Raw genomic sequence first — 25740 nt, 5'->3', positions numbered from 1 at the left:
TAGACATGGTGAAAATGCTTGGATATCTTTCTTACCTGATCCTGAGAAACTGTCTAAAGACCCGTCTGCTGTTGTAGTAGCAATCTCACTGCTGCTCATTGGCTCTGTTTTAACTAAAAATATAAATAAAATATGTTCTGTATACACTAATATATGTGAAGAAACACTTGTGTGTATGTGCACAACATATAGGTACGTAGCTATTATCTGTTCAGATAATATGTGAAGGCAACACTTCACAAACAGCAAACAAACTTGCATTGGACAAATTATCAACATAATTATCAACAGATATGCAATGGGTGCATCTGTCCAAAATGAATGAAAGACATAACAAAGCTATGTATTAATATTTAGTTAAATATTAGTCAACCATAGTGGCTCTTAACTTTTGAGATTCTGAGAAGCTAGATGCCCCTTTCCCAGAAAAAAATGAATATAAACACAACTTTTAACTAAATAGAAACTAGATGCCACTTCCCCGGGAAAAAAAGAAACTTAAACACAACTTTCAACTAAATAGAAGTGAAAGTGAACTGAGAGTGGGAGTTTTTTTTTTTTTTTGCATCCATTTCACAGATGCCTTGAAGATCTTGTTAATTCTGGCTAGTGTTAATAAACTAATACAATTCTACAATTTTGCACACTTTTGTCATCTGGTCTAACCTTTTTCTGTTTGATCTATAAAATCCTGGGGATGTCATATAATGGGAATCAAGGGTCTGTCGGGATGCTATTAAACTACTGTTCCCATCAAGCTTAAGCAACATAGCTAATAGTGAAGCATGCTAGGAGGTACAATACAAAAAGACCAGGAAAGCAACCTGATTCTAACACCGATAACTAGAGATCACTTGCATGACAGCGTGTTTGTCACATACATGTACGTTGCATTAATCTCACTTCCCAGCTTTTGAGTGATTTGTTTTGGATGCAACTTTATAGCTGTTGTACATTTTTGCTGATATTGCTAAATCTATTAAGCTGATCGATCTGATCACTGATCGATCTACTTCCGCATGCGCTGATTAGCAACACCTCTCCACAGGTTCATATAAAAGACTTTCACAGCTTGACCTTGAGACACTAAGAAGTAATCCTGACCCTTCTGCATGCAAAACAGGTGCTCTACCACAAGGACCCCAAAGTGCCATTCGTTTGTGTGATTTAAAACAAGGGAATATTGATTAAGAAATAAAAGCTCAGATATGTGCTGCCTTTGAAATGGCTGCAGTCCACTACTGGAAAAAAAGTCATAGTGCAAATACTTGAAAGCATCAATGGCCATGATCACAGCAGGAGAGCAACCTCCAGTACTCAGTGATAAAAGGCTCCCCTCCCTCAGATTACAGGTCACCAAGGCTTTAATGTTTCTAACAGCTTGTAAAACAAACAGCTTAAAGATCCCATTCTCTCTCTCTCTCTCTCTCTCTCTCTCTCTCTCTCTCTCTCACACACACACACACACACACACACACACACACACACATATATATATATATATGCTACTTAGAATCAAAGATGATTTTCCAAGGCTCTTATCCACATACCTGTTCCAAATGAGAAGTGGTGAAAGTGACTTGGAAACCTGAATATAGAATGTCCCAGAAAAGGTTGCTTGGTACATATGATGTGCTGCTTTAAGCACCATATTGCTTATCTCACCTCATTTTAAATCTTAAATACAGTATGAATCCCATATCTATGATTTCATTTACCCACATCTGAAAAACATGTCCTCTCTATGTATTTTCTAGTTCCATCAGCACAACATGATGATATGCTTGGGCAAGGAAGCCTTCCGTTCAATAGGGCTCACTGTAATCCATGGTTTTACATTTACAAAGTATAGGAACATATTTTGTGTAGATACGAGAGTGATACTATATCTATATCTATATCCACACACACATACACACACATCTGTGCTGTTGGCTTTATTCTGGATTTATTCACTGGGTGAGTTTAGCCTGATTTTTAAAACTTTCTATAAGGTATTTTATTATTTAAATATATACATTTATTAGAGCACCTTGGTTATTTTGCACCACAAAATAGTGTAAATAAAAAATTTTAAAATAAAGATTTAAATGGCGAGGAAACCTCAAAATAGTGGATAAACCTCAACATTGAATCCTGAATAATAGACATTCATACACCGGTAAAAGGGGATCCCCTGAAGATGAATTCCTAAAATTTGAAAAGAGCAAGCGGGCTTTGATTGGGTAGGGCTAGAGTTCAGGCTTGAAATTATTTGAACATAAAAAATACAAATTTGTTCTGGATCACCTTCCCTAACTTGATGCTCTTCAGAGGTTTTTTACAACAACCATGAACACAGAAGGCTGATCAAAGAGATGAGAACTTTATAGAGATTGCATTAAAAAAAAAAAACCACACACACCCATAGTAAGTTTACAGCAATTGCCCCATACAATCTTTGGCCACTAAATAAATAAATAATCTGAAAACCATCTTGAAATCCTTTATATTATCTTAGTATTATTTAGCATGTCATTAGCTAATACTCATCCTTGATCAATAAATATTTCCTAATTTAAAGCTTCCTTGCATTATGGTCCACAATGCCTCAGGCACTCTCTTTTAACTGAACAAAAATGTATTTTTCAGCCCAAAGAATCAAGACATTTCAGGATGGCCATCGCTAAACATCCAAAAATGTCTATAAAAATACTCCTAATGCAACTACAAATGCCCACTCAGAATACCAGTTCTATTCACTGCTATAAGTTATGCAGCCCACTAAGTTCCAAAAGAGCAAAAATTGACCTGCTCAAAAACACAAAAAATGAGCTGCAACCTCCTAATTGCACCCAAACCTATATGACTGCAGCCAAGTATATCTCTCACAAGATTACAGAGCACTGCTTCTTAAACTGTGGGTCCTGACCCCAAATGGAGTCCCCTTAGCTCAATGTTGGGGTCATGAAAAACTTGGCAAAGGTAAAAGTGTTTTGAATGCCACCCATTTACACAACTGTTGTCAACAATGTGCAGCGTTAAAAATGGACTCTTCATGAATTGCTTCAGTTATACTTCTTCAAAAGGAAAGTCAGCCTATTTAGCAAGCCTTGCAGATACTGATTTATTATCAGTAAATGTTTGATTTTTATACCTATTTTATATACCTGGGGTCATGTAAAACTTTCTTGGACCAAATGAGGTCTTGAGTGAAAAGGTTTAAGAACCCTTGTTCTAGATAGGGTTAACAGTCTATATTAGTATTGGAAAGTTTTGACTTAATGACTCCTCCGAATAAATCCACAGCATAATACATTCATGACTAACATCTACAAACACTGAAGTCTTCCTAATCCTCCAACGGAGGAAATTCCCCACTAGATAGCAACAACAATACTATAAAGCAGTGGTTCTCAACCTATGGGTCCCCAGGTGTTTTGGCCTACAACTCCCAGAAATCCCCATCAGTTTACTAGCTGTTCGGATTTCTGGGAGTTGAAGGCCAAAACATCAGGGGACCCACAGGTTGAGAACCACTGCTATAAAGTCACTACTTCCTAATTATTTAACACATATAACATAACACATACTTTTTTTCCTTCATCAGTATGCATATACAACATTACTTGACCTGTTCCTGTCATGTCAGGTGTTCATATTTTCAGTTTTGAATTAAATGTTTGCTGAAACATATCAAACTCCTCTTTTCATTTGTGGTGTAGGGGCCTATAATATTCTTTCCATGTTATTTCAGACTCTGATATCTTTTTTGTTAAAGAAGTAACACTTTGGGAACACATCTACTTCATTAATTGAGATATATACACAATATAAAGTCAGCACACATGCAAGACAGGAAAGTTATAAGATAACTTCTTCCAGAAATCACACACACACATGCTGTATTTAAAGAGACAACTCCATTGGACAGTAATGGCAAGAGCTCTAACTGCTAATTGGAACAGTTCAAATTTCAGGTCAGTGACTTGGGATGGAAAGATGAAGTGTTTTCTTTCAACTTGTGTTGGTCACTAACCAATTCAGGCCCATACATTCTTACTTAGGCCATCAGCATTAAAACGATGCACCTACGCCATAAACTCCGCTGGACTGGCGTTGTTGTCCGAATGCCCAATCACTGTCTCTCAAAGCAGTTACTATACTCCCAACTCAAGAACGGAAAATGAAATGTTGTTGGACAGGGGAAGAGATTTAAAGATGGGTTCAAAGCTAACCTTAAAAACTGTGGCATAGACACTGAAAACTGGGAAACCCTGGCCCTTGAGTGCTCTAACTGGAGGTCAGCTGCAACCAGCAAAGCTGTGGAATTCGAAGAGGCATGAATGGAGGGCAAAAGGGAGAAACGTGCCAAGAGGAAGACGTGACAAGCCAACCCTGACCGGAACCACTTTTCACCTTGAAACTGATGCCCTCACTGTGGAAGAACATGCGAGCCAAGAATAGGGCTCCACAGTCATCTACATATCCATCTCCAAGACATCACACTTGGAAGGCCATTATACTCAGACAACAAAGGATTACCTTAATAAGTAAAGTAACTTAGGATAAATCCAAGACATTACTCCCTGAATCTAGTTATAAATATTAATAATATGAACCTACGAAATGAACTAATATCTAAGACAAATGTTCCATAATAAAGTACTCTAATTTCATAAAAAATAATTCATATGGGCATCAGTCATACTGTATTCATACCACAATCAATTGCACAGTTGAAGCCACATGATCTGCTTTCTCTGACATCGTAACAAGATTACCCTTATTTACTTGGGTTTAATGCACCATCAAATCTAATGCGCACCTCAATTTTCAAAACCCTGAAACCAAAAAAAAAAAGGATTTGTTGGAGAATATAATGCACAGCAGCAAAAGGTGCACTCTTTATAATATGTCATTACAGTTGCTGCATACTTAGAATTCCTTTGTTAAAAACAATTGTGTTGGAACACCAAAGCTTTGAGCAATGGAAAAGAAACCTTGGGGTGCATCTATGCTTTAGAATGAATTTGCTTTGCCTTTGTTCAGTACTATGGAGTCATGGGAGCTACAGTTTTGCAAGGTCTTGAGCCTTCTCTGCCAAATAGTGCTGATGCCTCATCAAACTACAAATCCCAGCATTGCATAGTATTGAGCTATGACAGTTAAATTACAGGTGACACCCCTCAAATAGAAGCTCCAGGTGCTCTTGAAGCAGTTATCCCTATTGCTTTGGCTCAGCACTAAGATTACCCTACAAAGCTAATCTAAAGCTAATCTATTCTGCTGGGAACCGAACAATAGGTGGCAAACATGTTGATGCTAGCTTCTGAGTGGACATGCATAAACCTCTGGCTATAGGAGACTCAGGCTGGATAGACACTGCCGAATAATCTGGTTTCTGAATCCAGATTATCTGCATTCAGAACCCTAATTTTGGCAAGGTGATGCAATTAAAGCAAATTCATTCTAATGCATAGATACAATTCTTTTTGGTTTCAGAGTTTTGAAAATTGAGTTGCGCATTAGATTCGATGGTGCATTAGACTTGAGTAAATAAGGATAATCTTGTTATGCTGTCAGAGATAGCAGATAATGTTCACTGAACATTTTGGAGACCAGAAATATGAAGCCAGCTACTTTGCATAAGAATATGTAGTAGCTTATTCAGTGATAACCCTTTACTTTCACTAACTTTTGCTGCTGTTAAATTACATGAACTTACAGCTGCTGTCTTATAGGCACATGTACATGAAGTGTTTGGTTGATATCTATGCACTCCAAATGAAATTATCACAATTACCATGTATTGCATAACCAAGCTTCTGACAAAGCGGCCTCTCATTTCCTTCATATCTTCTCTGCTGGGGTAAATTATCTTGGCTGTTTTGTGAAAACATGTTATGCTTGTCATTGTGCTCTATCCAGATTTAATACATCTCCGCTGCTTACATGCTTTCTCTCTCTTCTATAGTATTTGGAATACACCCATAATTAGATTTTCACCAATGGATCTTAACAAATCACAAGAGATAAATCAGAGGGTTTCCTCCTAAAGGGCATGAACAGGATTTATTCATTTATTTTGTTAATACCTTTTTCTCTGATCTTTGGCTTTTTTTTGGTGAGATTAAAAAATTCCCCAATATAACCCTTTCAGTAAAACTGTTTCAATAACTGGATCATTATATTTGGATTATTCCAATATCTATACCCTTCTTTTTGAAAAAAGCATTAACCAGAAGTCTATTTATTTTTTCAGATACAGCCACACCACAGATTAATATCAAAGCATTTGGGTGCTAGTCATCTTCTGTTTTTCTTTTCCTCTAATAGCTGCACACTAAGTTGACATTTCAAATAACTACCTATCATTCTCTCTTGCAAAGTTACAGAAACACCCTATCAGTGGATATGCAAAGATGAAAAAAGTCCTAATATGCATTATTTTATATTTTCTGCCACTGAATTTGAATTCTATGAAAGTCCTTTTTCTTAGAAACAGCGCTTGGAAATAGCTGGTGTTCTGAAGGAAAACCAAAAAGATTTTTAAAACCTTAGTTTATGGGTGATAAAACAGATGCCATGTTAATATTTATTTCTGATAAAAATAAATAAAAGTCCACTCTAAATTCCAAGAATATTTTTGAGGCCATGAGGGTTTGGAAGGCAAAGATTGGTTACGAACCATGAATATTTAATACCTGTCATGTATCCAACAAAATGAGTAGAACAAAAATAAATGAGGACAGACAGAGAAAAATATGTGATGTTAATTTTAATTTAATTTAAAAAATAGATACTGAATTTAAAAAAATACTGATTTGGAATGAAAACTGAGTTAGACATATAAAAAAGAAAAACCAGAAAATTATTGACTAAAATCAAATAACTCTGTTTTAAAAAGCCATTTACTTTGACTTTTTTTGTGGTAAAGTATCAATATTTATAGCCCTAATCATTGTGGATATTTACTTTCCATGCCATGGTGTCCTCTATTTACAGTCTTATGATCATAACGTTCTGGACACTTATAATACAATCCCACTGTGAATAATTTCTACAGTTGCCAGGTTAAAAAAAAGCAAAGAATTCTTGTTTCTTTAACAATTGAGCAGAAGAGGAAATTTCAGGCAGTGAAGCTTACATGACAAGCAAAATGTATTGAAAACTTTTCTTCTGCATAACAATTAAAGATACAGCAACCCTATTCTGTCTTTCATCACACAAGAAATGTTATTCCCCAGTACTAAGTGTGGATATGATTGTAGTATACAAAAATGTGTTTTCAACAGTTATAGTAACAAGCTAATACCTTCCTAATCTAGAAGTATGAATTACGAATGAAATGCAAAACACACTCCTTCCTCTTTCTCAATTTTTTTGCCACTGCAGAATTTGTTTAGGATGTAAAAAAATGTAGAAATGGATGAATGGTTAAGATGGTATTTTCTTTTGAAGTGAAAGGAAGGTAAGTTTATTTTTGAAGTCAGATTTTGGATTATGCCCAGTTAATGGAAAGATCCTACTTAATTTCATACAAAATGTTTCGACAGTGAGTTAGCTCAAACTTTTGTTCATAAAATATGTCAATTAGTAAGATGGGTTGGCTGCTCTAAGTTAATTATTTTAATTCATTATTTTAATTTTATAGAGCATTATATGTATGAATAACTGTAGTAACAAATACTTTCGTGGTTGTTTGCGACACACTCAGGTGAACATGGCTAAATCCTTCTCCTGTCAAAAATAGGGGCAGTTATGACAAGATTTTAAGTTAAATAAACAGATCAATCTGGATAAAGATGCAAATGTGAGAAAAATATAATTGTTCTTTTAAATTCATTTCTTCATAATTTTTGACAATCCCTTCCCTCATATTTAAAAAAAACATTAAAAAGAAAAGCTCTTATTAGTATGGTGTCTGGTGGTTGGTGAGGAGCTAGATGCCTCGTCCATTAGTATGAGATGACAAGACCACTGAATATAAATGAGCTAAGATTTCTAAATGCAGCATCAACCTAAACACTTATTGTGAAGTACTGTCTGTAACCACAACAGGACCACTCAGCATAAAAGGCATGTGAATTACAATAACACAACCGTGTGATAATCCCATAGTTTCTACTGATTAAACTGCATTCATTTCAATAGGTGGTATAATAGGGCAAATATTTTATACCAATTCAATATGGATTATTCTGTCATTAGTATGTTTACAGCAATGTTGAATTGTTGAGACAAGAGTTGAGACAATATTGAAAATAGCAGTACATGTATTCCTAGTCATTTTAACTAAAATAGAGCCATACATGATCAAAGTACTAACAATAGCTGTTAGCTCAAAAAATGTACTTCCACATACATGAAAACTTTTTGCAGACTTATAAACAAATGTTGAATTTATTCCTATTTGAGAACTAGATGCAATATTTATTATCCAGTATTACATTCTCTTAAAAGGATTTTCCTATAAATTACTTTTAGTTAAAATAAATTTAGTGTGAAAAAGTGAGTAGTGGCAGCCATGTTAATTCACTGCATTATAATCAGGAAAAAAATCTTTTGGTACCTTCAGGACTGACATATTCAAAATACTATAAGCTCATTAGACTCCACTTCATCAGATGAGATGAGATGATCTCTCTCCCACTAAGCCTCTGTGGTAATAAATTCCTTAGCTGTTTTAAGATTTTTCCTCAACTAAAATATAATCACTTTTAAATATTCAGTGCACAGTTTATTAATATTTTTCTGAATTTTTTTCTGTAACATTACAGAGGGGATTCTTTTTTCCATGCTACACAACATTTTTGTGAAGAAGGTGTCTCACTGCATTTCCCTTTTGTGTCAGACTGTATGTCAGAACAGGCAAAGACTTCCTGTTTCACTAAAGCTCATCAAATTTCATCTCCATTGTTTTAAAAATTGTAAGTTGAGGTAGAAAATATACACATGCAATATTCTGAAAATTTTAAAGGACTATCAATTCAAGGTAGAATATTCAGTGAATATACAGTATTCCTTTTCTTGGGGTGAAGAGTAGATTTCCATAACAGTCTCTGTAAGTTTCTGTAGATCAGGGGACTGTCAAAGGGGGCTCCCCTTGGGGCTGGAATGCGGGTTCTCATTCTTAGAAACTCTGAGGTTTGGAAGGAAGAACTCTCAGGATGACCTTCCAGTTAAGATTGGTTGAGGCAAAAAAACAAAAAACAAAAAAGCTTGGTCCTCAGGATCTATGGTGCTCAATCAAGTATGTCCTTGGAGGTGATCAGAGGGGGTGACACCTGGCTCAGGGACAGTTCTCTCTTAAGTGGCTTGTAACCCAACAATTATTTTGTAGGTTATAGGTTAGTTTCCCTTAACAGTGTTTTCATTCACAGGTTCCTGCACAAGTTCTAAAAAATAAATAAACAGGTCAGGAAACAGCTCTTTAGATCTATTTTCTTGTGTCTGGTCTCTTTATTTCATGGTGAGAATTCAATGCCTTCCTGCTGTGTTTTAGGGCTCATTCTAGTTTCATGATCCACTTGGAAGGAGGTGTGTTATCACAATAGACCTTAAAGAGTAGGCAAAGAGTATGCATCCCATCTGAAATCCTGCGGCTGCCTACTGCAGAATTCTGGAGCTTGTAGCTGTAGTAAGGTCCAGGACCCCTCTGGCTGAGCATTTTAAAGGCCCCTCCTCTAAATTACAAGCCCCAGAATTCTGGAGGAGACAGCCACATGATTTCAGATGGCATGCATACTCTTTGCCTACTCTTTAAACTCTAGGCCCCTTCCACATAGCTGTATAAATTCCACATTGAACTGGATTATCATCATCATCATCTATCATTGACTCATGTCTGAGTATGATTGTCTTCCAAGTGTAATGTCTTGAAGGTGTGTCCGTAAGTGACTATAGAAACCTATTCTTGATCCGTATGTTCTTCCACAGTGAGGACATCGATTTTCAGGTAGAAGGCTGTTTTGGTTAGGGTTAGCTTGATGTACCTTCCTCTTGACAAATTTCTCCCTTTTGCCTTCCATTCATGCCTTTTTGAATTCCACAGCACTGTTGGTAACAGCTGATCTCCAGTTAGAATGCTCAAGGGCCAGGGCTTCCCAGTTCTTGGCGTCTATGCCCACAGTTCTTAAGGTGGTTTTAAACCCATATTTAAATCTCTTTTCCTGCCCACCAACATTCCATTTTCCATTCTTGAGTTGGAAGTATAGTAATTGCTTTGAGAGACGATGATTGGGTATTCAGACAACATGGCCAGTCGCTTCAATGCTGGTGGTCTTTGCTCCTTCCAGCACACTGATGTTTGTCTGCCTGTCTTCCCAAGAGATTTGCAGGATTTTTCAGAGGTAACACTGATGAAATCGTTCCAGAAGTTGAGTGTGACATCTGTAGACGCACTACATTTTGCAGGTATATAATATTGGCTTTATAAACAAGCATCTTGGTCTCCCTACGAATGTCCCTATCCTCAAACACTCTCTGCTTCGTTCAGAAAAAATGCTGCACTCGCAGAGCCCAAACGGTGTTGTATTTCAGTGTCAATGTTGACTTTTGTGGAGAGGTGGCTGCCAAGGTAGTGGAAATGGTCAACATTTTCTAACATTACACCATTAAGCTGTATTTCTGGCATTGCAGAGGAACAGCTGAAAGAGCCCTTTAGTTTTCTTGATGTTCAATGAGGCCAAGCTTTTCGAATGCTTCTGCAAAGGTGTTTAGAGTAGCTTGTAGGTCTGGATTATATGGCAGTGTATCTGATTATATGTCAGATATCTCAGTTAAAAGTAGATCTTGTGGATTATCTGCCTTGATATTCTGGGTTATATGGCTGTGCAGAAGGGACCCTGGTGTGATACGGGATATTTCAGTTTTACCTTACAACTTCAATTGATAGGATGTATCCTTATAGAGAATCCTCATACCCAATACTGCAGTTATAGAATGACTGCACCATCTACGCTTTAGAAGCCCAATGTGACTTGAAAAGAAAGATCAGGTAAGTTCTTATGCAACTACTAAAGGTTGGTGACAAAAATGTTGTTTTGCACCTTCTTTAAAGACAGTACTGACATTGTACAAAATGATTTGCACAAAATATGGGCATTAACATTTTGAAAGCAGGGCCCAAGTTCATGATGCTTGAGTAATCATTCCCACATGGCAACATTTACATGCTCATAGTTCACAACTTGGAGAGTTTTATGAATTAAGGATGTAAAGGTTCATATACCAAATATTCAAAGGAAGATTTTTTTAAAAAAGTTCTAACATTGAAGGTGAGACTTGGACAAAAGGAGGAGAGATGGCAACATAGACAGAAATTTATCTTCAGCTCATTCCTAAAAACTTAAGATTTCTGCCAAACGTTGATATTTTTCTTTGTAAACATGCTTCAAATTTGTTAGGACACAATTCTAATTTTTTGTCTTTTTTGTGCTACTTCCACACTATCCGTTGTGTAAGTCTAAAGAACTTTAGACTTATGATTTCCTCTACATCAGTGTAAAGCTATCAAAATAGAGATCTATCATAGTGATATGATTTTAGTATTGACATAAACAATATTACCAAACACTGCACTACTTATTTCAGAAATTGATGTTGCACTGGACAGTTAAACACACCAGAAAACCAGAAAACCAGAATTTTAGGTATGATTTAGATTTAAGGATCTCATCACAAAGGCCCATGGATTTGCCATCCATGGGCTCCCAGTGGGGGATGTGGACAACTCATCGCTCCATGCCCCACATTGCACAATTTACGTTTTCCCCTATCCCATGGGGGGAAACATTGCCACCTAGCTTTCCCCCATTGCTGGTAACGCAACACAGGAAGGCTCGCATGTTGCTGTTGCAGTGGCATATGCCACTTGCTCTCCTCTTTCTGGATGGAGCCTGGTTGGAAGTACAGGTGAGTCATGTAATTGACTACATCCTGAAAGGTGAGAACAAGCGGCGTACAATGGGCCAAGTAGCCCATCTGATGAGAAAGCAAGAAATAATCATATCCTTGTTAAACAAAATAGTAAAAAATTGAGCAAGAAAAACAATCTAACACCACATATTCTTAGTCAATAAAATAAATGGTATAACCTAGACCCTGTTTGCATTTAAAATTTCTCATTTGTGAAACTAAACTATGTTCAATTCAGACGCCCCAAAATCTTTGCTTTGCATACTTTCTACATGTACTGTCAACCAAGACAAGCAAGAACTCTGATAGCTTTAGTTCCAATTGTAATCTACAGTAGAAGCAACCCTAGATAATCCCTTTCACCAAAAAGATATTTTAGACAATAGTGAATAGTTCAGTGGGAGACGAGACCTCAAAACCTGATGTTTCATGCACAGAAGCTTCCTGCATAACTCTTGGATCTTATCCAAAGTGTTTAAAAATATCGGAATGTTAGTGTTCTGAAAATACTACCATTTCACTACACAAACCACTTTCTATCCAAAAAGAGTGCTTCCACAGTTGTCACAGAACATGCTTTTTTCCACATGATTCCTCAGATCCATTGATACTGGAATAGTATTTTCTTTGTGTTAAGTTTTTAAGTCCAGTAGGGCTACATCTACACTGTAGAATTAAAACAGTTTGACACCACTTTGCCATAACTCAATTCTATGGAATCACAGGAGCTGTAGTTTGGTGAGGCACCAGCATTATTTGATAGAAAAGGCTAAAACCACAATTTTGCGTGATTCCATAGCAAGTATCAAACTGCATTACTTTTATAGTGTAGATGCAGTCTAGGCCATCTAGTTCCAGCTTCCTGCCCTTCACAAAATGGGTTTATCTGGATATGCTGCAGTTAGCTGTTGCTGATGACAGTACATATACTTGATGAGTTAGTACATTCTATCTTTCTTTGTAAAAAGTATCTGTTACTAATAGAAGAATTACAGACTATTTCTCAGGTTCCCAATAAAAGGAAGAAATGAAAGTATATCTATAAAATATGGATTGATATACAATGAATGAAAGCTAGAATAGTAGAAGGGTTTAAGTGCTGGATCAGGACTTTGGATGACCAAAGTTCTTCATATCATTCCTCAACCATGGAAATCTACTGGAGAGGTCACGCTCTCCCAGCCTGAACAAATCTTGTCACGTAATCTAATGATAGAACTTATCATCAGGTTGCCATATATCACAAATGACTTGAAAGTATACAACAACAACATAACGGATACCCTTCATAGTCACCTATACAACCACACATACCATTAACCATTTTCTGTTAAGTCAAAAAAAACTGAATAGTGTACAGTACATATAAAATCTAGATCATTAAATAATGAATATCTCCCATAACAGCATATACAATTCTCACATACCATTATCAATTTTCTCGTATTTTAAGTCAAAATAATTTACTATATGAACTAGTCCACCTTAGTATTTTAACAATCTGGAATGTTTACTATGGAAACCCTATGAATAAGGCATCCTATTAACAGTGGCCCTGTTCAGGTTTTCCGGATTCAGGTGAGTGTTTTTCTTGATTAATTTTATCAATATAGTCTTCCTCTTTTCCTATTTCATTGTACTTTACCAAGCATAACTATATTTTCTAGTAGGTCAAGTCTTCTCATGATCAAAGTGTGGAGCCCTGGTGGAGTAGGGGGTTAAAGCCATGTGACTTGAAGGTTGGGTTGCTGACCTGAAGGCTGCCAGGTTCAAACCCAACTTGGGGAGAGCGCGGATGAGCTCCCTCTATCAGCTCCAGCTCCATGCAGGGACATGAGAGAAGCCTCCCACAAGGATGGTAAAAACATCAAAACATCCGAGCGTCCCCTGGGCAACGTCCTTGCAGATGGCCAATTCTCTCACTCCAGAAGCAACTTGCAGTTTCTCAAGTCGCTCCTGACATGAGGAAAAAAAACCCGATCAAAGTATAACAGTCTTGGTTTAATAAGTTTGGCTTCTAAGGAGAGTTCAGGGTTGATTCCTCTAGAACCCATTTATTTGTCTTTTTAGCAGTCCACGGATTCTGTAAAACTCTTCTCTAGCACAAATTCCATATGTGCTGATTCTCTTTCTATCTGCTTTCTTCACTGTGCAGCTTTCACAAACATGCATAGAAAAGGGAAACATGACTGCATGGGTAATCCTTAGCATTCAGTGATAGAGCTTTACACTGCAGGATCTTGTCTAGTTTCTTCATAGCTGCCCTTCCAAGTCCTTTCTTGACTGCAGCCTACATTCTGATTAATGACTGAGCCATGGTCTGGAAAATCTTGAATTATTCAATATCTTTATTATCAGCCATGGTTATTATGCAGTGTAGAAGTATGCATTCACACACTAGAAAATGATTAAGGAAATCGAAGTGTGGTTCCTCCTTAATTACACTGGTGGTTACTCTCCAAATTGTCACTTTGTCCCATTAGATGTGTGATTCAATGGTTAGTATTCTTGCACCTCTTAGTATCCACATTGTATACAAGGCATACTACCAATCTTATCTTTGACTCATGAGTAACCTCTATTCCTGTAATATAACACTTTGCTAAAAGGTCCAGTATCTGCCAGAATAGTCAAAGTTTCTTGTGCCAGTCATGTCACTCTATCTTATATTACAGGTTGAGCATTCCTTACCCAGTATTATTCCAAAGTTGTCCGTGTGACACCTTTACTTTCTGAACAAATTTCATGCAACAAATTTTTTTGTACATAAAAATATAAGAAATATTTTTATAAAATTATATTTGGGCTATATACAGACTGTTCCTGAGTTACAAACATCTTACTTCATAGGTAAAAATGGGGGTGAGACAATGAAAGGTAGAGAAATCTGCCACTAGGAAGGGAAATTCACTCCTGAAAGAGTCATCATGGGGAAAAGGTGTCTCCACTGAAGCTTTCTCACCATTCCACAACAAGCCAAAATTTTCGATATCCAATTCTCACAGGGACAGAAAGTGAGGTGACATCTTTTGAACAGGGGCACAGACCACAAAACAAACAACACAGCAGTGTTAATCCTTTCCCATGCTATCCAAAGAAACACACACACACACACACACACACACACACACACATACATATATGGCTAGAGTTACACTTTACAAATGTATCTGTTCCAACGTACATACATTTTTCAATTTTAGAACCAACCTTTCTTTCTACTGGTTTCTTAGGCTACAATCCTATATATATTTACCCAGGAGTAAGCCCCACTTAACTCATTGAAAAGACTGTGTATGATTGCATTATTATTAATGTAAATGGAACACTGTTCTCCAAAAAAGTAAGTACAGTAGTCAATAAATGTCCCAAAGTTGGATAAAGGCTCATTCCTTTAAAACAACTACTCTAGGTAATCCATTTTACACTCCCACTATTAAAAAAAAACAAGAACAAAAGAAAGAAGAAAAGAAAGGGAATCTGGGTCACACTGGCTCATCTGAAAGTTTCAACACATGAGCAGCACACCTTGCACTTTCAAGATGAATCTCCACCCCTCCTCTTTGTAGCAGGGAGTTGACTGAGTAAAAACTATTGAATTGTCAACTGCAATGTGACAATTCAGTGGAGAAAAAGGGGGGGGGGGGCAATCTGGAACTCCTTAAAGCAAACCGAGAAAATGGAAATGCAAAAGAGAAAGCAGAGTTTCCTGGCTAGTTTGAGACTACTGGAAGCTAGCTATGCATGCACAGAATATTCCAAAGCATTCTATCAGTCATCTAGAACTCCATTCCTTCCCATAAAAAGTTAACCACTAAGTGTGAAGTGAAACATATTTGCCTCAAACAGATAGGTATCTATCAGCCACATCCTCCTGCAGTACATTTGAAAGGAATTATAGAATTTGAGGTTGGAACAGAGCTATTTAGGGTTGTTGTATGTCTTTCGGGCTGTGTGGCCATGTTCCAGAAGCATTTAGTTTTGATACCTTTTAAAATATGTGATAATATAAGTTTGGCCTGTAAAATATAGAGTTAACTGGAGCAATATTCTACTTTGCTTTAGAATTGCTTTCTTTGCATGCAAAAATATCCCCATAAAACTGAAAGACCCATTCTTATTTAGACTGCAGAGTGATGAAGGCAAATAAGCCTGCACTATGTTTATCAAGTATTGGCCACTGGATGGTTTTATTACATATTTACTTCACATTCAGTGAACAAGCAAGTTACACATTCTTTATGTTACAATTTCAAGTGAAACACATAGGAACCAAATACTGGCAACATCTCCCCAAACATCTTATATTTTATTCTTTTTTAAAAAAATTACTTCTGTATAGCTGTGGTTCTAAAATACCTTTTAAATTCTACACTAATGAAAACAAAAATGTAAGGAACTGTTGTCTAAAAATCCCAAGCCAATATAAAAAAACAGTTTTACCTTAATGAGATAAAACAACTTGCACTGTATTTTGTGGTATTTATAAATACAGCTTTGCAGCAAAGTGTGCCATCCCCACATAAGCCCTACATTTGATTCATAACTGGGTTATTTGCTAATATTTTTCTTGAAAACTATTCTCTATGAATGCTTAACTGGAAGTCCTTCCGGTTTAACTTCCAGGAAGCACATAGAGGATTATGACTTACAAATTTACCATTTTGATTAGAGACAATTAGAGTTAAATCCTTTTAATATTTTACAAAATCTTAAAATGCATGCTAACAGATGTGCAATCACAATAACTACACAAACCTGCAGTGGTCTGTGTATTAGTATTTAACAACCAGTCTGCAGTGCTGAGCAGAGTCATGTCACCTAAAGGAGAATTGCAAAGAAAATAAAATGCTAGTAGCTTCTCACAGAAGACTCAAGATCACAACAGGCAAATTATAATTCCTTTAAATATTAATATTAAAAGACAATACTCAGGTAGTGTTCTTAAACTACTTTTTCTTATTTTGAATGTTACATTTAAAACCAACTTGATTTTCTTGTATGTTTGTTTAGGAACAAAGGTAAGCTTCTGAATTTCAATTGGGCAAGTTGGTACATTTGGATTTTCATTTAAAAACCAGAAGTTCATTCACATAACAAATGTATAAGTGTGTTTACATCTTTAAAAAATAACAACTGAAATCTCACAAACAAGCTGCTTTGTGTTTAGAGGGGCTTATTGTAAGGTAAGAATGCATAGGGCTGCAACCTCAGTCAAATAAGTTTGTCTAAACTACACTAGTGCCCAATAATTAGTTCTGATTAAAATATTAGCTTAATATTGATAACTTAGTTTAGAGAAACTAAAGGAAAATCTAGAGAAATCAGAACAGAATACCGTAAATATAGATATATAGAAATATGGCTCTATTAATTTTTTTTTTTAAAAAAATGGCTGAAAATTTCAACAAAGTCTAATTTGATATCCCATAATATATCTTGAGCAGTTAATTGAAGGTAACAGCAGAGATTTTTAAAGAAGAAAACATCTATCACAAATATAAATATATATCATAAACAAGTACATATTAGAAAGCACTGTACACTTACCAAGGTTTAGTGTGCAATGTTTTCTAATAAAGCCAAAGTAAAATGATATTATATAAAATAGTTTTAAAATCAATTTTAACATTTATCAGTACACTGCCACATAGGCTTCAGATCGAAATCTGGTGCTCAGTTAAGGTACATTTATAGAGTTGCGTTTACCACAACATTGTTTATATAGATTTCCCCTGCATTGTCAAACTAGCTTTCAAGACCTCTGCCTCCTATACTACCTTTCTAAGAGATATGAACACAGTATTTCGAGAAAACAATACAGTCATCTGTATTTCAGTTCCATATACCACAGTTCTATGATTGAAGCACAGGATAAAACAAATAAGACTATTATTCTGAACAAATTAAAATTCTGTGCTTCTACAAATTGTGATTGGACTTCAGTCCCATGTTGCATTAAGGTTGCAATCTTATACATATGGTCTTCAAAGCAAGGAGCACTTACTTCTAGGCAGACAAATAGGATTGCATAACAAATGTAGAAATCTAGACACCACCAGAATTTTAGCTAGACTACTTCATAGTTAACAGAAAAGTACAGCTTGGTTTATTGTGTTGACACCCATGTGTCAAAATTGTAGCATTTCAAAATTCCAGGAAAAGAAGTGTAACTAACAAAGTACGGGCCTACCCTAACTTTTCAACCCTACTTGCCAGGAAATGGTTCTGGAATGGATATACATTCCACAATGTGAAAATCTTCCTTCAGTCTTAAATGGGCCTGCCATAACTTTACCACATCAATGAAAGTGCTTTATACAAAACCATGGGATGAATCTACATAAAAATGAAAAAGAACTCACCTTCTGTGCCATTGGGTGTCATGGAATTATTATTTATATGAGAATTATCAAGTTTCGGACCATTAGGAGATTCACTACTACCACTTAGACGGCTATGAGGGCTGGCTAGATCCTGCATTTCCATAGACCTTTTTTAAAAAAGAAAATTTGATATTCAATTCTGACTCTGGATGAACAAGCCATGCTATTTCACCATTTGTCAATAGCATTGATTTTATTACTTCATATACATCATCACTTTCCTTATCTACCTCATTTTTCTTTAACTATATTAAAATACTTTAATAACATGTGTGTGTATGAGTCTTACAAGGTGCCTGTCAGCCTAAGCCAACCCCATGAGTTTCATAGAGTTTTCTGAGGCAAGGAATAGTCAGAGGTAGTTTTGCAATTTCCCTTCTCTGAAATATTTTACAAAACATATTAATGTACTAAGATTACCATCAGTTATTCTTAGTACATTAATGTATTTTATAAATTATGTATCAGGGAAAAAATAAAGAATCATTTAAAAATCCCAAGACAATATAGTAACACTGTTTGATTGCATAATTTACCACCCAATTAGAATTTAATGGGCCTCCAAACCAAATAAAACACTTGAAGCAATAGTTGAACCTACAGTCTACTGACAAGGAATGAGATATTCCTGATGTATGTGTTTACTCTGGCAAACTACTTAATTGTTCCTCTGTAGCATTAAAACATTATTATGTCTGCTCTCATGTTTGCTTTGTGGATTACATAAAGTATGCCCAATTGAAAAGGGATAAGGCCAATATACAATGAATCCATACAGGCATTAGTCTGCCTTAGCACTTTGCAGTACTTGAACTGTCACTTAAACAAAATGAAACAAGAACAACTGAGAATAAGTGCAAAAGGTTGTCAATACTTGATGGCACATACCTCCCTCTGCTCTATCTTTTATCAGTGCTTAACCCAAACATTAAGATTCTTCCCCTTAATAATCATTTCATAATAGTCCACTTTGATTTGCTTTTCATAAACAGAATGTATGCATAGAACAAAAGGCAAAACTCAATTCACTTACTCTAGAATGAGAGGGATTTTTACAGAAATAGTTTATAGCACTTGATTCATTCATTTGGAATGAAGACTCAAGTTGTATTAAGCATTTTTTTTTCTAAAATGCTAATGAATTTTCATTTCTCAAGATTTTTGGTGATTTTATGGGTTTTGAATATATGTAGGAACTGAACTATGTCAACAAAGTTGTACATACTTACTTCAGAGTAAAATCCACTAATTTCAGTGTAAATTGTTACAAAGTAAACATGGAGAGACCTCCACTGCACATCTTCAAAAACTGAATATGTATTTTCACAATATGATATTGCTTGCCTGCAACTATGTTCTTGGTATCAAGGCTTGGTCTTAAAATTTCTATTTGGAAATATCTACATTACACATGTATCATATTACTCTCATTAGTAAAGGGAAGGAATACATGAAAGTGTATAAATGGAGCATTAAAGATTTTAGTACTAAAGAGAAACCACCTATACGTCAATCCTTTCAAAGTTTATATTGAAATTATTTTTCAAAGTACAAAAAGACTATTCTCCATATCAACATTAGCAACAACAACAAAAACCCAACTCTCGTTCATATGTCCACCACACAAAGTTTTTATAAAAACACTCTTCTAAGAAACTCTTTGAACCGAAAGGCCCGCTTGATCTTATCCTTACCTGCAAATGGATGAAGCAGCAACATCGGAACTGGTTTGGGGTTTTTGCACCTGCGAACCAGGGACACAAATAGGAGCCTTCTGTTATTCTACATTCATGTCAGGTCTTAATCTAACTACACAAAGAAATCTTCCTGAGGATGGTAATGCTGTCTTTTAACCAAAAGAAAAGGAGGGGGGTACTGTTGCACTGAAAGACATATTGTCTTTAAATTGAAGCCTCAACTGTTGTTTCCTCCAGCAGGTCTATCCCCCTCCTGCCCATGTCATGTGGAAGGCAGCCAAATGACGGGATAGTGATTCATCACTCGCCTATATGACAGCTGCACAGTGGATTACCCCTCCTCCAGTCAACATGCAAAGCAGCCTTGCAAAGGTACGGTCCTTTAGGAAGAGGTGCCCGAGGAAGGCAGTTCTGAGCGCAGCAACCATCTCCAAGGAAAAAAGCTCTAACATTACTCCTCAGCATCCTCCCAAGATCTTTCAGCTTTTCTTATCACTGGCTGAAACACAGCTCCCTCCCACTCCTTAACTCTTGACAGTCTCTTATCCTTATCATGCATGTTTCCATCTTACCCCCACCCTTTTCTGTCATGTAGGTTCAGCTTCCAGCCAATGTTAAAAGACTGCAAACCACTGCTGAAGGATTTAAAGTTAAGTGCGGTGATATAATTCTATAAATTGACTGAGATGTTACTGTGTGTCTGACTAGGCCAAATATTTCCCTTTCTCCAGTCTTCCCTTCCCAAGTTAGACTACAAAGAACCATATATGCTTCATATCAATTGGGTGTGGAGAAAAAACTTTATAAGAAGTTTCAAAATACTAAGTTTATACTTTAAAAATACACAAAATGAGCACTGTGGTCATGAAGAACTCTTTTACATTCTCAATAAATAGTCAATTTATTGAGAACGCATAACTATTCATGACCACGGTGTCTGCACACTTCAAGGGGAATTTCCTGCCAGTTTTTTTTTCATCTAAGCCCTTCCATGGTTGCATGATTTTGCTGCTTTTTCTTAGAAAATATGTTCAGTTGGATTGTTATTTAATGAATAGCCTTTGATACTAGAGTTCCTTCCAAACCCACTAACAACTGCCAGCAGGTGATAAAGCCCAGGTGAGGGTGGCTGCTTGTTTGAAAGCAGAAACAAAACTTCCCTGGCTATGACACACATTGTCTAAATGTCTGAATTTGGAATTCTACCCAACCAGAACTGACTTCTCTTAGATGATCACAGAACAAAGACAAGAGAGATGAGACATCCGAAGTGCCATAAAAGTCATCCAGGCAAGTCTCACTTATGTGTTTGTAGTTTTTGTTATTTTTAATCACAGACAGAATTACTCCTTTAGCAGGAGTAGCCCACTCCTATAAGCAGCCAGACGGCATATAATGTTACACCGAATGGCAAAAAGCAGGCACTAATACAGATAGAAAAGCAGAATCTTTCTCCCTCTCTAACTGTATTTAAAATGTTGCATAGTGTTCTTTTTAATAGACCATAGCAAGCCAAATCAAACTGGAATATCAGATGTATGTTTGTAAAACCTAGGCCCTTTTTTTAAGGAAGAGGGAAAAAAGGGCTAAAGTGTAAAATGGAAACTTTTTACTCTTAACCTCAGACACTGCAGTAGAATGCTTTTAGAATATATTCTCTCCTGCTACTCTGCTACACCTTGAGTAAATTATAGGTGGAAATAAAGCATACTTAAGAGCTCTATTTTAGAGGGCAATTTAAAAACAATAACATTTAATTAAATTACTAATAATATGTATTTATGTTTACCATCACCTTTATTACCAGTTTATAGCAAGTAGCAGAGTGTAATTTGTTAATGTCATTAAACAACCAAATTTGTAAATGGATAACAAAATGCCCTACTACCTTCATCTTTTAAAAACTAATGGTAGTAGATATTTATTTACATCTATATGATCACATGCTGCTGCTTGTATATCTTTTTAAATATTCTATAAACTGTGGGTGCTCCTATCCAATACCTCGCTTTCATTAGTCATACTTCAGTTACAGCCTTTTGCCTATTAAAGATTATTTAAACCATGTGTTGTGTGTTATGCCATTTAAAAATGATTCTTTAATCAAAATATCTTTAAAACTACTAATCCGTTCTTAGACTGGTCAAGTGAATCCACAGAGTGGTACAGGAAAAATAAATCTACGCTCAAGAATGCAAATGCAAACAACAATTAGACACAGATGTTGGTGAAATTAGTTACAATTTACAAAATGCTACACTGTTCATGCTTTCAGATTAAGCCAGGATGCAAAATATTGCAGTGCAATGTGTAACTGCATTCACAATGGCTAGTTTCTAAAAAGCAACAAATGAATGGGTGGTGCTTCAGCACTACTACAACTACTGTACTTATTACTACTTTATTAACTACTAATTTATTCCATTTAGTCTAATGCAATCTTACTCAAAAGTATATGGTCCAAAAATACAGTTTTATGACAATTTTATAGCATGGTGGAAGGCTTCAGAAATAGTTTGAATTGATCCAAAAAAATGGAAATTTGAAAAAAATGGGAAATTGGATGACTATGAGATGAAAAAATTTCAAAGGGAAACTTTTGAAGCTCTTTCCCCTTTTTGCCACCATATAATCACTTGTTGGGCAATCAAATGATGAACTTGAGCACACATCACATATGCAGCTCCTCAGCACTGAAGTGTCATGAAAAAAATGGATTAAAAAAGCTATTACCACTTTAGGTAAGCAACACCAAAATGAGGATTAGTAGTAATATCAAATTTTGATTTGTTCATTAAATATTTAAAGTTTGCCTTTTTCCTAATTAAATATATAATTTTTCACAGATGCAGGCTTTGTTGATATTCAATTTGTCTCTCTCATTTTGTTAAACCTCACATAGTACTTCACCAATCCACTGAATAGCCACATTAAATCTGTTAATACCATGCTCTTCAACCCCCAGAAATTATTTCCAGAAGGCAAAGTCGCTTCGAGAGATCATCAAACAAGACTTAAGGTACACATTTTATCACATTTTGCCTACCACAGAGCTCAGATGGAGGCGAAAACGCATGGCTGTTGTAGTGTTTATCATACTTTGGTAAATTACAAATCAAAAGCATCTGAGAAAAAAACCATGTATACAGTCAAGAAGTTAATAATGTTCTGTGAAAAGTAAACTATAAGTGGGAAAGGCTTCTAATTCTCAACAGCACAGAACCAATATGTAGGAACATATTATCTACATTATTGGTTTTCTAGACTTTTCCTATTAAAATCACTATAATTTAAAAAATCTTCAAGTTGAAATAAACATTTCCAAGTAAATATATCTAATATGTATGTTAATTTTTTTAGCCACAGAAATTCCATTGGCCTAAATTAAAAGTCTTAAAGGAAATGTCAACTTTTTATTTGCCTTTTTAACAGTCTGTTTTAGTATAAATAATGTTCTGTTCTTCGATATAAATAATTCTAACATTTTGAAGGAAAAGACTATAGAAAACCAAAACTAATGGTTTTCTGTGGACGACCAAATTCTGTTGTCTTCAATGTATGCTCTACATCCAAATACTATTTAAAAAGAACTTTACAATTCATATTTACAATTGTGTCAAATATTATTAAAATAGATTTAATTAGTGCCAGATCTTCCTCCCCCACCCCCAAACAGAATGTTTAATCATTTGCCTATGAAACAGTTTTGAAATATTTTGACATACAGCTGAAATGCAAAATAAAAGTCAAATGACACTCTGGGAGGAGGTTGTAATCACTAAAGTGAAACAATGCCTTATTTTCTGAATCTGTCACTGCCTGAGGATTTAAGTTTCCCAACACTAAAGATAATCAATTAAGAAAAAAAATAACCTCACCTATTCCTCAATTCTATTAATATGTATTTGTTTTGCACAAACTCAGTGTTGTATGTCTAGAAATCCAGTTTTCTTGACACCACTAGGGGAAAAAATCACTGAAGAATCTTAAGATTCAAATTTTTAAAAGTATGCTTGAAACAAACAAAATTAACACCCTTGCATATTATATTGTTATAGTCTATAAAAATTACCCTGTGATTTACCCTTTTGAATTTTCTTTCATTGCAAGCTAAATGATACTGTTTAAAAAGTGATCAAATACTGACCCTGAGTGAGCCCTTTCTCCCCAGGAAATATGCATTAATGTGTGCTTGAGGACAATTTAACAATACAGTATTTATTAACTTCAGAGTCTAAGCTTTTAGCAGGATTTGCTATCTTCTGAGTTTTAATTTATTTTACATCCATCTACTGAACAATTTCAAGAAACAAAAAAACCTAATGCTTTTTAGTAGTATTAAGATTCATAAACATGATGTAAAATGCAGTTTTTAAAGACATCCTGTGCCAGAATTCCAAGTGCTAAGTTCCCAGGTTACATAATATTGTCAGGTCCTTGTTTATCTTGCCATTTTGATAAGGCCCTCCTTTAAGGTTCAGCAGAGGTTTCCTGGTATTTTAGCATATTTAGCAGGATTTCCTGTTTCAGAATGACCTGTCAAAATCTTTGCCATACCCCCTTCCCCTAAACGTTTTGGATTTTCTTTTTGATTCTGGTCTCTCTCAGCCAAGCCTTTAGAAATCCAAAAAAAAAAAAACACACACACACACACACACACACACACACAAACACTTAAGGCCCTTTCACACAGTCATATAAATCAGAATATCAAGGCAGAAAATCCCACAATATCTGCTTTGAACTGGGTTATCTGAGTCCACACTGCCATCTATTCCAGTTCAAAGCAGAAAATGTGGGATTTTATTCAGCTGTGCGGAAGGGGTCTTAGTGTGCTATTTGTTTTCAGTGAGCCGCTAAGATTTCAACAAACCAAAAGAAACACAAAGAAGGTAAATTTAAATTGAAGAATTATGGGAGGTCTGATACATGAGTACAACATAGCAAGAGTAACTAAAAAACAAAAACCACAAAGAAGTAAGTTTAAATTAGAGAACCATGGGAGGTCTGGTGTATAAGAGTGCAACATAGCAAACAATGAAACAATTCCCAAATTAATAGTTAATAATAATAATAATAATAATAATAATAATAATAATAATAATAATAATAATAATAATAGGTCCGGGAGTGAAAGACCTGTCCCTCAGACACCACTGTGTGGAATATTACTCAGCTCCCTGGAAAAGTACAAACTTGTTTTGCAAACAGGCCATTGATGTCAGTGCTTTCGTCTTGAAATGTTTCAGTTAGGCCAAAACAGGGAAGAGAAAGAAGAAGAAATACATATATACAGCCCTGGAGGGATTGTTGAATCTCTCCCTGTTTTGCAAGATGGGTCAAGCTGTTGTCAAATCCATGCAGTTTGCTTTTTTTGTTTTCGTACTTACAGTGCAGGGCTTTGCGGCATCCACCCGTGTGATGTACTCCACGTTTTCTCTGGCTTCAACCAAGCAACCAACCAACGTGGCTCACATAGTTTTTTTTTAATTCCTGAGTTTGCATTGGGGGGAGGGGGGACAAAGCTCTATAATGTGGCCTGCTTTAAAAATAACAATAAAAAAATAAAATAACCCAACCACAGGCAACTAACTCTCTGGCTCTCTGTCTTCCCAGCAGTCGGAGAAGACCAGATGCGCAGGAGCTGAGGCTGGAGGGCAAGTCCCAGTTTGGAGCAAAGGGTGGGACAAGGGGGGTGGAGGGTGAGGTGGGTGCCTCAGGGAGAGAGAGGAGGAGGGGGGGGGGAGTCCGAGGGA

At 35.9% G+C, this 25740-nt stretch overlaps 1 protein-coding gene and 1 long non-coding RNA gene across 26 annotated transcripts in view; one reads left to right on the top strand and one right to left on the bottom strand.

Moving 5' to 3' along the window:
• Positions 1-25512, bottom strand: part of eya1 (EYA transcriptional coactivator and phosphatase 1) — a 99738-nt gene extending 74226 nt beyond the window's left edge. For 12 of the 25 annotated variants that reach the window (XM_008108568.3, XM_062980260.1, XM_062980257.1 and 9 more), the window contains exons 1-5: positions 25375-25512; positions 19982-20031; positions 18267-18394; positions 16660-16722; positions 36-113 (exon numbers count right to left, since the gene is read on the bottom strand). In XM_008108568.3, the coding sequence (XP_008106775.3) occupies positions 36-113; positions 16660-16722; positions 18267-18390 (265 nt within the window). In that variant the 5' untranslated portion in view covers positions 18391-18394; positions 19982-20031; positions 25375-25512. Of the gene's footprint in view, positions 1-35; positions 114-4217; positions 4452-16659; positions 16723-18266; positions 18395-19981; positions 20339-23862; positions 24997-25374 lie in introns of those variants that run through there. The other 13 variants (XM_062980262.1, XM_062980264.1, XM_008108574.3 and 10 more) reach the window with 5 other exon arrangements.
• Positions 20225-21762, top strand: LOC103278519 (uncharacterized). The gene is made up of 3 exons (XR_010005962.1): positions 20225-20356; positions 20580-20633; positions 21199-21762. It is a non-coding gene; the product is annotated as an uncharacterized LOC103278519 (long non-coding RNA).
• Positions 25513-25740: the final 228 nt, after the last annotated feature.

Source organism: Anolis carolinensis, chromosome 4 (assembly GCF_035594765.1).
Source record: "Anolis carolinensis isolate JA03-04 chromosome 4, rAnoCar3.1.pri, whole genome shotgun sequence".
Taxonomy (NCBI): domain Eukaryota; kingdom Metazoa; phylum Chordata; class Lepidosauria; order Squamata; family Dactyloidae; genus Anolis; species Anolis carolinensis.
The sequence above is the reverse complement of the archived record's forward strand: the minus strand, read 5'-3'. Positions and strand labels throughout refer to the sequence as shown.